The sequence below is a fragment of the Rousettus aegyptiacus genome, unplaced genomic scaffold (genome assembly GCF_014176215.1).
Source record: "Rousettus aegyptiacus isolate mRouAeg1 unplaced genomic scaffold, mRouAeg1.p scaffold_m13_p_13, whole genome shotgun sequence".
NCBI lineage: Eukaryota > Metazoa > Chordata > Mammalia > Chiroptera > Pteropodidae > Rousettus > Rousettus aegyptiacus.
In genome coordinates this window covers 43324593-43336754 of record NW_023416288.1, presented here as the reverse complement: position 1 = coordinate 43336754, position 12162 = coordinate 43324593, and the positions used below count along the sequence as shown (strand labels likewise).

The following is a 12162-nucleotide window of genomic DNA, read 5'->3' as shown; positions in this document are numbered from 1 at the left end:
ATCATTTTATCACATGAGCCCCCAGACGTTTCTCCGTGTGTGCATATATTTATTCAAAAATAGCATTCATTCGTCAAGCAAACATTTCTTGAACACCTACTGTGTGTCCAGCACTTTCCCGCTCCAGAGAGGGAAGCCAGCACGCGTGTGAGCGGAGAAGTGCGGGGCGTGTCGGGTCGCGGCGAGGGCGCGTGGGGCAGGCGGAGCCGGGCTAGGCGCTGGAGGGCGATGCTGTGCGCTGCCGTTGCGGGTGGGGTAGTCAGGAAGGACCTCTCTGATAGGCACGTCCAGTCGGCAGCAACCGAAAAGAGGTAAAGCTGTGAGCCCTAGGGTGTCTGGGCAAAGACCGTTCCGGGCAGAGAGGAGAGTGAGTTTCAAAAGGTTGAGGGTTGAACCATGCGCAGCACTTTCAAGCAGTGACAAGGAGGCCCGAAGGAGCCGGCGAGTTGGGAGATGAGTCACGAGGCGACAGGGGGAGCTGGAGCCGTATCGTGTTTGGAGTCATGGGGAGGACCGTGGATTTTATTTGGGGTGAAGAGAGCTAGTAGAGGGTTTAGACGGAGGGGACGTCTGGCTGCTGTACAGGTGGGAGGTTGGAGGTGGGCCAGGTGGGGGCAGGGGACCCGTTCAGGAGGCCTTCTCGGTCTGCCACGCAGATTAAAGTGATTTGCATTAGGATCCGCATGTTTTTTTACAGATTTATTGGCAGATTGGATGTGAAAGGAGGAGGAAAGTCAGGGCCGCCCCCAAGATTTTTGTCCTGAGAATGAAACAGTCCATTATAAAGTAGGGAGATACCAGCAAGAATCTGTTGGGGGGTAAAACCGTACATTCCATGTCAGGCGTGTTCAGTCTGAGCAGTCTGCTGGACAGCCAGGATTTGGTCACATAGGCAGTGGAGTGAGATCCAGGCCAGAGACTTAAACTTGGGGGTGAGAGCGTATAGCTCAGTGTCCTGTGTGCAGGGTGCGGGGCTCGGGGTCGGCCCCAAACGACGGTGTCTGCTGATTGCCACGGTGTAGGCGCTCCCGCCGCGGCAGGACCCCGGGGTGCAGCGGCCCCGTGGAAGCCCCTGCTCCCGTCCGTGGCAGGACCCCGGGGTGCAGCGGCCCCGTGGAAGCCCCTGCTCCCGTCCGCGGGCAGCGGGCAGAGCGTGGCGCCCCGCACTCCGTGCGTTCTTGCGCCGGTTCACACGCAGTAACGGAGGGCCGCCCCTTGTCACGCCCAGAGACACCTGGCTTAGAGCAGAACGCGGCAGGCAGGCAGGGCGCCCCCAGCGGCGCTCACGTCCCCAGGTGCAAGGCACGAGAACAAACAGGCACCACACAGACGTTTAAGAAGCATCAGTGCAGGTAACAAGTCCCGTGAGGACACTTAGCCCAGGAACGTGACTTGCCGATTAGGGGCGGGAAGGTGGGGCCCGAGGGGGCTGCTGGCGGCAGGGCCCAGCTCCGCGGCCGGCCGCTGCGGCGTGGAAGGGCCGGGACTGCGGGTTTCGTTTCTCGACCCTCACGCATCTTGACCTCGCGCTTATCTTCAGGGCTGCGCGAGCGGGCGCTCAAATGCGTAATTCCTTTTTCTCTTTCCTTTTTTATTTTACCCCCCATAGCGAAGGAGAAAGGAGAGAAGAAGCTGTTCGGGTTCTCGTTCGTGCCCCTGATGCAGGAAGATGGCAGGACCCTCCCGGATGGCACGCACGAACTCATCGTGCATAAGGTGACGCGGGTCGGGGATGGGTGGTGGCGCCGGAAGGTGACTCGTGACTCACTGTCATGGCCAAGACGGCCGGGAGGAAGTGCTCCTGGAATCCTGGGGGCAGGGAGGCTGCCTTTTTGAAAGCATTGCTTCCATGTCCTGTGCCGTATCCTGAAACATGGTGTAAAGGTGATTTATTCGTTCCGTGTAGGCGTTTGGGTGCGTCTGTGTGATGGCCTGAAGCCCTCCCCGTTGCCGTGGGTGGATTAAACACACGCGACGAGGATGCTTTCGGACGTCGCCAAGACCCGCTTTCTCACCTAGACCTGCGCCCCCGCAGCGGCGACTCCAGCAAGGTCCACGGTCCGCTGCTCGGTCCGCCGCTCCCCTTAGCAAGCGGGGGCGTGGCTGTCCTTTGTCACGACAGCTGTGGTGGTCGTTACTTTCTGGTTTTTGCATCAGGAATTGTCATTAAAAAAAACCCTGGGAACAGTACGCTGGAGAAGGCAGCGAAAGGAAAATTCACAAAACAGGAGACCTTTAGAGGTTATCTGAGAACGGTCGTCGGTATGAAGTGTAAAAATACTGGTCCCTGGGAAACGGGCTCGAAGCGCACGCCTTCCTCCCAGGTGCCTCCCCCCTGCGTCTCTGCGCCCGTCACCACGCGCGGCTCCAGGTTCTCCCCACTCCCCGCTGGGCCACCCGGCTTCCTGCCCCAGGCCACGTCTCGTGCTGGTCCAGGCTCCACCCCGCCATCAGGGCGACCCACCGAGGCGAGATTGGACCAGGCCACTGTGCCCCTGAGGCCCGCCGGAGCCGCCCGTTGCGGAGGGGACAAGCCCGAGGCGCTCGGGGTGCGCCAGGCTCCGGGTCCCCCCTGCCACCTCTCACCGCTTCCTGTCTGGTCCTCAGGGCCACGTCCAGCTCTTTCCAGCTCCTGACCCCGCCCGCGGCTCGCTCTGGCCCTCCTCCGCCCGCGGCACCGGCACCTCGCCCCACAGCGGCCGGCCTGCCGAGCGCCCTCGGAGGCTCACCTGGGCCTTGTCCAGACGAGCGGTGCCCACTCCCCGGCGCCGGCTCCCCGTGGTCGCAGCCGGCCCGCTGGGCGTCCCCGGACGTCCGCATCCGTCTCCCAGCGTTGAACTCGCCGTACTATCCCGCGATGACGTGAAGGGCCCGCGGCTGTCCCCAGTGGGCTCACGAGTCCCCGAGGGCCGCGGCCGTGTCGGGTTTTCTGGCGCACAGCAGGTGTGCAGTGGAGGTTTCCTGAGTGGACGAAGGGGGCACAAACAGGAAACCCCTCTCTTTACCTTCGGACTGTCGCACGACACGCCCAGGCGTTTCCGTTCTGTGCGTACTTGTGTGTGCACGCGCGTGCGCCCGTCTCCGGTCCGGTGTTCTCCAGTCCTTTGTCCAGCATGGTCGGTCGTCGGCCGCTGACTGTGGGCTGGCGCTGTCCTGGGTGCTGGAAACGCAGCGGCGAGCACAACGTTGAAGTGCCTTTATTTCCGGAGCTCGCGTCCCTGTCCTTCGAACACTGGCGCGAAGGAGCTCGCGGTGTTAACGTTCAAGGGGAGACGTGTCTGAAGCGGAGCGAGCAAAACAGGGAACTCAGGAGCTCAGCGGGCTAGTCGTCGAAGTTGATGACCTCCCCGCTAGGTGACGGGTCCCTCATGTGAGACGCACATGGCAGGCTGTCCTCAGCTACAGGTTTCCATAAGGCGCCGCGGCTGTGTGCGCGGGCGTGTGAGACGTGGCCTCTGTGCAGCGTGGCATCTCGAGGCGCGCCACGATCGCTAACAGCGCCCGGCGCACTGATCGCGGAGGAAAGGTCCCTTCTTCACGGCACCGCAGGCGCGGGCTCTCGCCCGTGGGTCGGAGGGCAGCTTGTGGGCAGGTGCTAAGTTTTTGGTCACATGAATGTGAATCCTACCAGATTCCTACTGCAGGTCAGAGGTGTCCATGGACTTAGCATGCTGGGAGGGCGGGTGGCAGGGCTCCCTCCTCCATGGGGACACTCGGTCCCACGGCCGTGGATGCCCGGACAGGCAGCCGTTCCGTTCCAACCCCAGAGGCCGCCGGTGCCTGTAGGTGGGACCAGAACGCTTCTCAAAAGCAGAGCTTAGAACCAGACCTCCGAATGCACTCACGCCCTTGTGCAAACTGTCACAGCATCCAGGATTCTAACCCATAAAGCACAGGAAAATTTCTTGGAACTTGAACGATTTAAAGGGCAGGTGTTCCCAGTGACCTTCCTCCACCACGAAGGAGGCTCAGGATGCTGTCTGCATGCTGTCTGCCTTGGGGAGGACCTACATCGTACGGACCCAGGGGGAAGCATTAGCGCCAAGGGAAGCCCCGCACGGCGGGGTTGTCTTACGAGCGGGGTGATTCTGTGCTGCTTATCTAAAGGGGTATGGAGCGCTCGCCAGGGGTAACGACTTGTTTGCAGTCTAGTCGATGCCGTGGCCTCCTTTTATGCAGCACTGAGCCGACAAGGTCAGTCTCGGCTTAACACCATTCACAGTGTACGATTAGAAAACCGTGCTACAAGCGTAATGCTCGTCCTTCCTCTGCAGGGCAAGAGGACACACAGCCTGCTGATCATTGGATTCGTTATTTTTGAAACAGAAGAAAGGAAAGGAAGGGGAGGGGAGGGGAGGGGAGGGAAGGGAAGAACGGAGCCCAGGCCGCGAGTGGTGTGGGGACGACCGCGGTGGGCACTCGGGAGAGAAAGGGCCGGATTCCTGCTCTGCTGCTTTCACCAAAACAAATTCCAGGTTGAATGTGAAAAAAATAAAACGCTAGAGCCTTGAAAGTATGAGCGATCGTTTTCATAGTACTCAGGTAAGGAGGCCTTTCTCAGGATGGCTCAAATGTCAGAAAAAACTATAAAAAAAATTGTAAATTTGGCTATGTAAAATTTAACATTTCCTTATTGATAAAACCATCATAATCCAGGCTGAAGGACACACAGCCGACTGAGACAGTTGCAACACAGTTTATAAAGGGCCATAATTCCCAATTTACTGCCAGTTGTCACGAATCAGTAAGAAAAAGATAAATTGCTTAACACTATTTCATTATTTCACCGCATTCCGGCGGGATTTTCGTTTTCCTTAACTCAGTAGAGATGTTTTTGGCTCCCCCTCTCCAGCCGCCTGCTGGAAAGTAAGAAAGGGACAGAAATAAGTAATAAGCATAAGAGGATTTATTTTCCAAAAGCCATGTCTCCTGAGAACGATGTGAGAGTCCAGAAAAGGAGGCTAGGAAGTCAGTAGCTGAGCGGTCAAGTCCCCATTGTGACTTATGCCACTGAAGGATTTTTATCCTTGAATATAGATTCTAAAACACCCTCAGGTCCAGTGTATGTATCTAGTGTAAACAAACAAACAACAAATACGCAAACATGATGATGATGATGATCGATGATTGATGATCGATGATGACGATTGATGACGATGTTGATTGATGACAATTGCTGATGAAGATGATGATGATGATGCAGATGACGCAGTCCCCCGTTGACAAATTAGGGTTTCGTGAGTCCGTCCCTGTTGATGGACACCACCATGGCTCAAATGGCCGGACTTGCCCAGGCTGGGGTTTTGCTTACTAGAGAATCTGATGCCTCATAGTGGGATTCGTCAGCTTCGTAACCCGGTGCATCTGAGCAGGAGACGGGCAGGCCGGAAACCAGCCCAATAGAGGATGACCCTCTTTCCTGGTGGCAGAGGGCTTGCTTTCATGTGGTGGCCTGGCCCGCAAGAGTCCGTGGGTGGGTGTTCCCCACAGTTGGCCCAGCCCCGGGTTCAAAGTGCTCTTCTTCCGATTGACCTGTCCAGTGCCGTGTCCTCTCGTTTCTTGGCCACGTCAGTCCAGTGACCTCTTTGTTTTCTGCCTTTCCCTGGGTCTTGCTGCAAACCCAGCCAGCCGTGCCTCCCATTTGGGTGCTCATAGGATGGAGGGAGGGAAGGAAGGAAGGATGGACAGACGGACGGGTACATGAAATCATCCAGAACCACTTCTAATCAAAAATCTTAAACTCCCAGTATTCTGAACTCTGACCTCGCAACCTCCCCGTTTTCTGACTATACTTGTCTTTTAGTCTTCTCAGCAGACCTGCCTGACGTCACTCTCTTCCTTTTCTGACCCGGGGTATCGGTCGATCCTCAGGGCTGCGGTGCCTGCCCGGGAAGGAGGAACCGGCCCTGGGTCCGTCTGTCAACACTGCCCCCTCCTTGGCCCCATCCCAGGGCGCTGGGCTTTCCTAGAGGAAATGGTGCTGCAGGTGCAGGGTCGTCTCAGCCTGATGGGGAGAGGAGCGGGGCCGGTGACGCTGCAGGCCACCCGATCAGCCCACTCCCTGACCCACGAGCACTGGTTCCACGGCCCTGCCATGCTGCCCACCCCGCCACTTCCTGTCTACCCAACAGAGAAAGCGGAAGCCGCCGGGAACTCCCTCAACGTCCTGCGCTCTCTCCTGCGCTCTCTCCGCTGCTGCAAGGGATCTGCACCCCTCCCCTCCTCCCTGCTCTGTCTCCGAGGGGCGGGCCGCCTCCTCGCCAGGCCAGTTCTGCTTCCTCCAGGGTCTTCCTCCCTGTGGCCCCCTCCCCCCCTCCCCCCCCTCCCCGTGGCTCCCCCCTCCTCCCCGTGGCCCCCCTCCCCCCTGCATCTGTAACTGGTTCCTCTCCTCTGGTAGTGGTCTCAGATTATAAACGTGCTCAAGCCTTTTTCTTCAAAGCAAAAAATGTATATTTTTAAATAGCGCTCACGCCCCCTCTTCCCTTCCCTTCGCTACCAGCCCACGTGAAAAGCCAGGCTTCGCCCGCCGTCTCTAATTGCTCACACCCCGTTTGTTTCTTGGGCAGCTTCTGTCCCCAGAGCTCAAAGCAGTTTCTTTCTCAAGGTCATTAGTGGCCGCCCAGGGGCTAAAGCCACCGCAGGCTTCCAGAATCCTTCCGCACTTGACTTTTCTGTCGTGTCTGACACCATCGACTCCCCGCCTCCTCGAAAACCTCTCACTCCTTGGTCGGTCGGACAGCGTTCTCCTGAGTGACACCCTTTTGCTCCTTGGAGGACTCCGCTCCTTACCACACCTTAAGCGTCGGCATGGTCGTGGCGTAATCCTCGGACGCCCCCGTCTCCTCCACTGGAGGACCGTCTCATCCTGTGCCATGAGTCGACCTGCACCTCTCGGCTGGCGATGGCCGCGTCTGCGTCTCTAGCCCAGGCCTTCGGCTGCCTTAGCCAGACACACCTGAGGCTCAGCGTCTCGCAGGCTGAGCCACAGGGTCACCCCCATCCACGCCCGGCGTGAGGAGGCTGCAGCTTCTCACGCTCACCCCAGAGCGAAACGCCCGGTGGCTTGGCGGGTCCATTCGCCTCCTTGACAGGGCTTTGATCCGGGGAATTTAAACCCGAGCTGAGCATCAGAGTCTCCTCAGGTTTTTCTTAGTTAGGAGGTCTTGGGTAGACCCGAGGCCTGTGTGTGTGTGTGTGTGTGTGTGTGTGTGTGTGTGTGGAAAAATTCCACGCTGCAGCCACACTAAGCTGCCTGTAGTTGTCTGAATACACCTGTGCTTTTTAAAACAGTCGTTTTAAAGATATTTTAGACTTCCAGAAGCATTGCAAAAATAGTTCAGAAAGTTCCCATACGCCCTTCCCCCAGCTCCTCCTTATGCTAACGTCTTATACAATCACCGCACGTGTACCGACACCGAGTTAACCTCGCTGCAAGGCCGTCGACGCGAAGCGTGTGTGGCTGTCACGCGCTTTGCTGCCGCTGTCACTCCCCTCGCCAGCAGCCGACCCCGGACCCCACGCCGCCACACCACCCACACGTGCTCCTATGCCCCCCGTCCCGTGGGACCCGCCACTGCTTCCACGTCGCACGCGCTGCCCGCCCCTGCCTGCCTGGCGAGCCTCTCGCTCATCACGACGAAGGTGGGGCGGCCCCTGCCCCAGAAGCCCCGGCCCCGGCACAGCTGGGCCTCGCCGGTCTTCCCCACGGCTTCGTAATCAGCATTAGCAGCTGGGTGTGATGCTCGCAAGGACGGGGACTGTGTGTGTGTCCTTGTTACCTTCTTACTACCAAATCACGGGACTGGCAATGAGCGCGAACTTGGTACCTGTTCGATGATGATGTTAAGGCGGCCGGCCATACTGAAAGAGTTGCCAAAACAGAGTATTTTGCTTCCGCAACTGTTTAAATCTGTTTCTGATTAACTGGTAATATTTAGTCCCAACTGGATTGTCTGACCGTGTTTTTAAATTTAGTTCTCGACTTCTTGCAGATTACAGACGCATACTATTAATTTCTGTACCAGTTGACTTTCGAATGGCCAAGTCTGCTGTTCATGGTGCCCCCAAGGTGCGACACAGCTGTCTGTCTTCAGTCACAGAAGTGGCCCGGCCGTGGCTGCAGGCGGGGCTGGGCGGGCACAGCCAGCAGGGATTTAAGAGGCTGAGGAGGTGCTCAGGAGCCAGGCTGTCAGTCGGGGGCGGGGGGATGAGAGACAGAGCCCCAGGGGCAGAATTTCTGTGAGCACATGGAGCGCCGGGCTGGGGGAGGCTCCAGCTCCTGGCCAGGAGGCCTGGGAAGAGTGAGACGGTGCGTCCGGGCGGGGTTTGCACGGGACGCCAGTCACACAGGACGTGGTGCCGAGATGCCCGCAGCACACGGCACGCGAGGTCTGGCCGCCCAGAGCACGTCCCTAACCCGGGGACCAGATTCAGGCTGCAGATAGGGTCAGTGTGCGGTGCCGTGACCCGTGCCATGACTTGCCGTGTCCCAAGGACCAGACCGAGGCGAGGGGCAGTGACACCGGGTGCCGTGCACTCTTCCGTCTTTGTGAAATACCTCGCGGTAATAAGAGAGCAGTCGGCGTTGTGGTGTTGGAAGGACGTTGTGGAGGCCGTGTGCTGGGGGTTTTGGTAGCCCTGTAACTGGGCAGGTCTGCTAGCGAGAACGGCTCGTAATACGCCAGTCCTTTGTTCTGAACTTGTTAGGTCTTTCTTAAAGATTTAGTCTTTAAAATTTTTAAACGTATTTTGTGAATCACACAAAGTACCCTAGAATACCAAAGGGATTCTGTACTTAAACTCCTACCTGTTTTTTAGGGCACTAGCCTTGAAAATACTTGAACAAATTTGAAGGAATAAAGTTTGTATGAGTTTCAAAATTCACACACAAAATAATCTAAGTTATACAATCTCTGTATCCATCACCATGTTTTTTCTCAAAATTTTAATTTAAAGTCACCTTTGTTCATTATAAAAACAGCATAAAGATAATTCAAAATCAAATTAAAACAGCACACGCTGGTTACCCAGATGACGTAACTGCTGCTCCCTTGGCGGATCGCCTTCTCAATGTGTTTCTGTGTTTCTTACCCCAATGACGGAACATGAGGTGCGTGTTAGTGGAGCAGTTTTAGGTTTACGGTCAAATCGGAAAGTACAGAAGTTCCCATGTCACCTCCCCCATGATCAGCGCCCCCCACCAGATGGGTAACTTATTTATTTATTTGTTTGTTTATTACCGAGGATGAGCCTGCAGTGACATGCCATTACCACCCGAAGACCATGGTGTGCATTGGGGTTCGCCCTCGGTGTTGGGCATGGTGTGGGTTCACACGGATGTGTTATGACTCTTGTCCATTATGCTACCATACAGAGTGTTTCACTTCCCCAAAAATCCCCCGTGCTCCGCCTGTCCCCCCTCCCCCCAACCCCTGGCAGCCGCTGATCTTTCGTACCGTTGCCAGAGTTCTGCGTTTCCCGGAGTGGCGGGCGGTTGGAGTCGCACAGTGCGCCGTGTTCTCAGGCTGGCTGCTCCCACGCAGGAACGCATGGGCAGGGTCCCTCCAGGTCTCTTCGTGGCTTGATGGCGCCTTTCTTTCTGACACTGAATAACATCCGTCGTCTAGATGGACCACAGTTTATTCATCCATCTACTGAAGGACATCGTGGTTGCCTTATTACATAGATGCATATGTATTTTTTAACTACTTTTCCAGTTAATGATTTTTCTGGTCACTAAATTTTATCTCATCTAGAACTTAGTCAATGTATAAATCTAAAACAAAAATCTTTTAACAGATCCGTTCAAATCCGGGGCCACACGTCACCCCTGCCCGTCTACCTCGTGAGTGTTTATCCAGAACAGCCCCTTTGTTCACCACGCTCCGCTTGAGGAGAGGCGGCCAGGCATCCTGCAGAGAGCGCCCCCTCCTGGGCCCGTCTGGCGGCTCCCCCGGGGGCGCTCAGCCTGCTGGGTGCTGGGCGTCCGTGGTGTTCTTTCCTGCGAGGTGCCCATGGGCTCTGTGGTGTGGCTGACCCTGGTTCCGCATCGCTGGTGAGCGTGTGCGCAGTGCGTGGCGTCGCTCTTCGCACTGCCCCGAGGTGGCGGGGTGACGGCCCGACCCCGCCGCGTGCCGCCGCCTGTGCTCCCGCCTGCAGGGAGCAGTCCGGGCATCGCTGCCTGCGCATCGGGAAGGTCCCACGTCCCCATCAGCAGTGCTCCCGCTGGCGTTGGCACTAAATGACAGTCTTTAACTCAAGAAAGAATTACGTTAGGAATAGGAAAATAGGTTTTGTTTTTTTTTTTTAAATCCGTAATTCCTTTTGCATTTGTTAGCTGGCGTTTTCAGTGACATTGAGATTTGCATCATGTAGTGGGACCGTTGTTAGGTAACCCTGCGATTCTGTTTCCTTTAGTTGCCAGTCTTCAAAGCAAGGAGTCGTTTAATAGCTCTCTCCCATGAGGTGTTGAAAGAATTTAAGCATCTTTTAAAAAATGCTGCGGTGCCCGCAGACGTGGTTTCTCGAGCACCTGCGCTGTATGTGACGCTGTGTTAAAGGCTTCATGTAGTCTCTCGTTCTCATGACAACACAGGGAGGTTTTAGAGAGAGAAACGCAGTCCTGAGTGGCTGAGTCACGTGGTAACAGTTACCGTGTGGGAAGTGGCGGAGCTGGAGTCAAATCCAGGTCGGTCCAAGTTCAAAATCTGTGCTTCCTTCCTTTTATACCTTTCTGTTGCATTTCACATAAAGCCGAATTCTATTTGTAATGCTCCTTGGACTATTTCCAGTTCATACACACTAGAAATGGACACATGCTTAGTAATTCTCATGAGCTCTCTCCTTTGGTATTTCGAACAGTGCGAAGAAAACACAAACCTTCAGGACCCCGCCCGCTACCTCTCACTCCCCTTCTCCAAGGGCGTTCTCCTCGGGAGTAACAGCCAAGCCACCAAGGCCACGAAGGAGTCCTTTTGGATAACGTCTTTTCTCTGTTCCACAAAACTCACACAAAATGGTAAGGTGCAAGCACGCTTTTTTATTTGAAAGGCCTTGTCATAGAAGAACTTGTGAATTTCGATAGGCATGTGGAAGTTAAGAACCTTGCCCTGGAGAAATTGGTGCTGCTTCTGTGTGTGATTTGCGGTAAACGGCAGTGGTCCCGCTCCAGGGATCTGTTACGTGCGTGGGGTTTAAGGACCTCATGGTTACCCCATACTCTTCCAATCGACCCTCAAAACCCAGCTGCTTAAAAAAAAAAAAAAAGAATAAAAGACAAAGAATAGCACTGCCTTCATCTCTCTAGTTTTATAGCTCCATAAACAGTGCTAATTGCAGGTTTTAGAATAAAGGCCGTTTTTTGTTTAATTAGATGGATATTGCTTTTCTTTTCTAGCATTCCTTCCTTTTTTTTTTATGTCAGTGATTGTTTAGCAAGTTATGATTAATAAAGCAAGCTCTTCTCCTTGGCAGATTGTCATGAAAACATTGTCTGTAATAAAGGAAGTAAATTAAACGTGTTTGAGTTCTCCATCTAAAGCTTCTGGCTAGCAGCCCAAGTGCCGCATTAGAAGTCAGATCCATTATGTTAGAGAATCACTTCGTAATAAGTATTGTGTCTTGTAAAATGCTCTTGTGCCTCAACATTTGCCAGTGCTGCCAATTCTTCTGTGTCATAGAACACATTTGTAGGGTGGCGTAGTCTTCGTCTCTTAGAATGTAGCATCGGGCAAGAAGCAAAACGTAGCGTTTTAATATTGGCCACTTTTAAGATATGTCTCAAATTCTTGTGCAATGCTACCATATTTTATATAGGACCTTGGCCAGTGATTCTTTACCATTTATATTAGTTTTGGAAGTATTTTGGAGAAACATTTTTTACAGATCAGCTGCATGATTTATTTTCAGTAAATTTGACTGAAGGTAGCTATCACCCAGTTAAGAGATGTCAAGTTATACCAGATTGTATCGATATTCAGTGATTAATGATTTCACTTAAGTAAGACCTTCATTGGCATAACTCTGTAACGATTGTCAAGCATTTACCAAATCTCAGGTAATTATTCTGGGGCCAGTCTACCCCCATGGAGGTGATGAAGGTAATCCAATCACCCTCTTATCGACTCCCTTAGAATTTTTATTCATCCTCTGCGGGTTAGTTGC

The 12162-nt window shown here is 54.6% G+C and overlaps 1 protein-coding gene across 2 annotated transcripts in view; it reads left to right on the top strand.

Moving 5' to 3' along the window:
* Window positions 1–12162, top strand: part of DOCK4 (dedicator of cytokinesis 4) — a 282383-nt gene that overhangs the window by 174971 nt on the left and 95250 nt on the right. For both annotated transcript variants that reach the window (XM_036230498.1, XM_036230496.1), the window contains exons 16-17: window positions 1610–1716; window positions 10861–11017. In XM_036230498.1, coding sequence (XP_036086391.1) covers window positions 1610–1716; window positions 10861–11017 — 264 coding nt within the window. The remainder of the gene's footprint in view (window positions 1–1609; window positions 1717–10860; window positions 11018–12162) is intronic.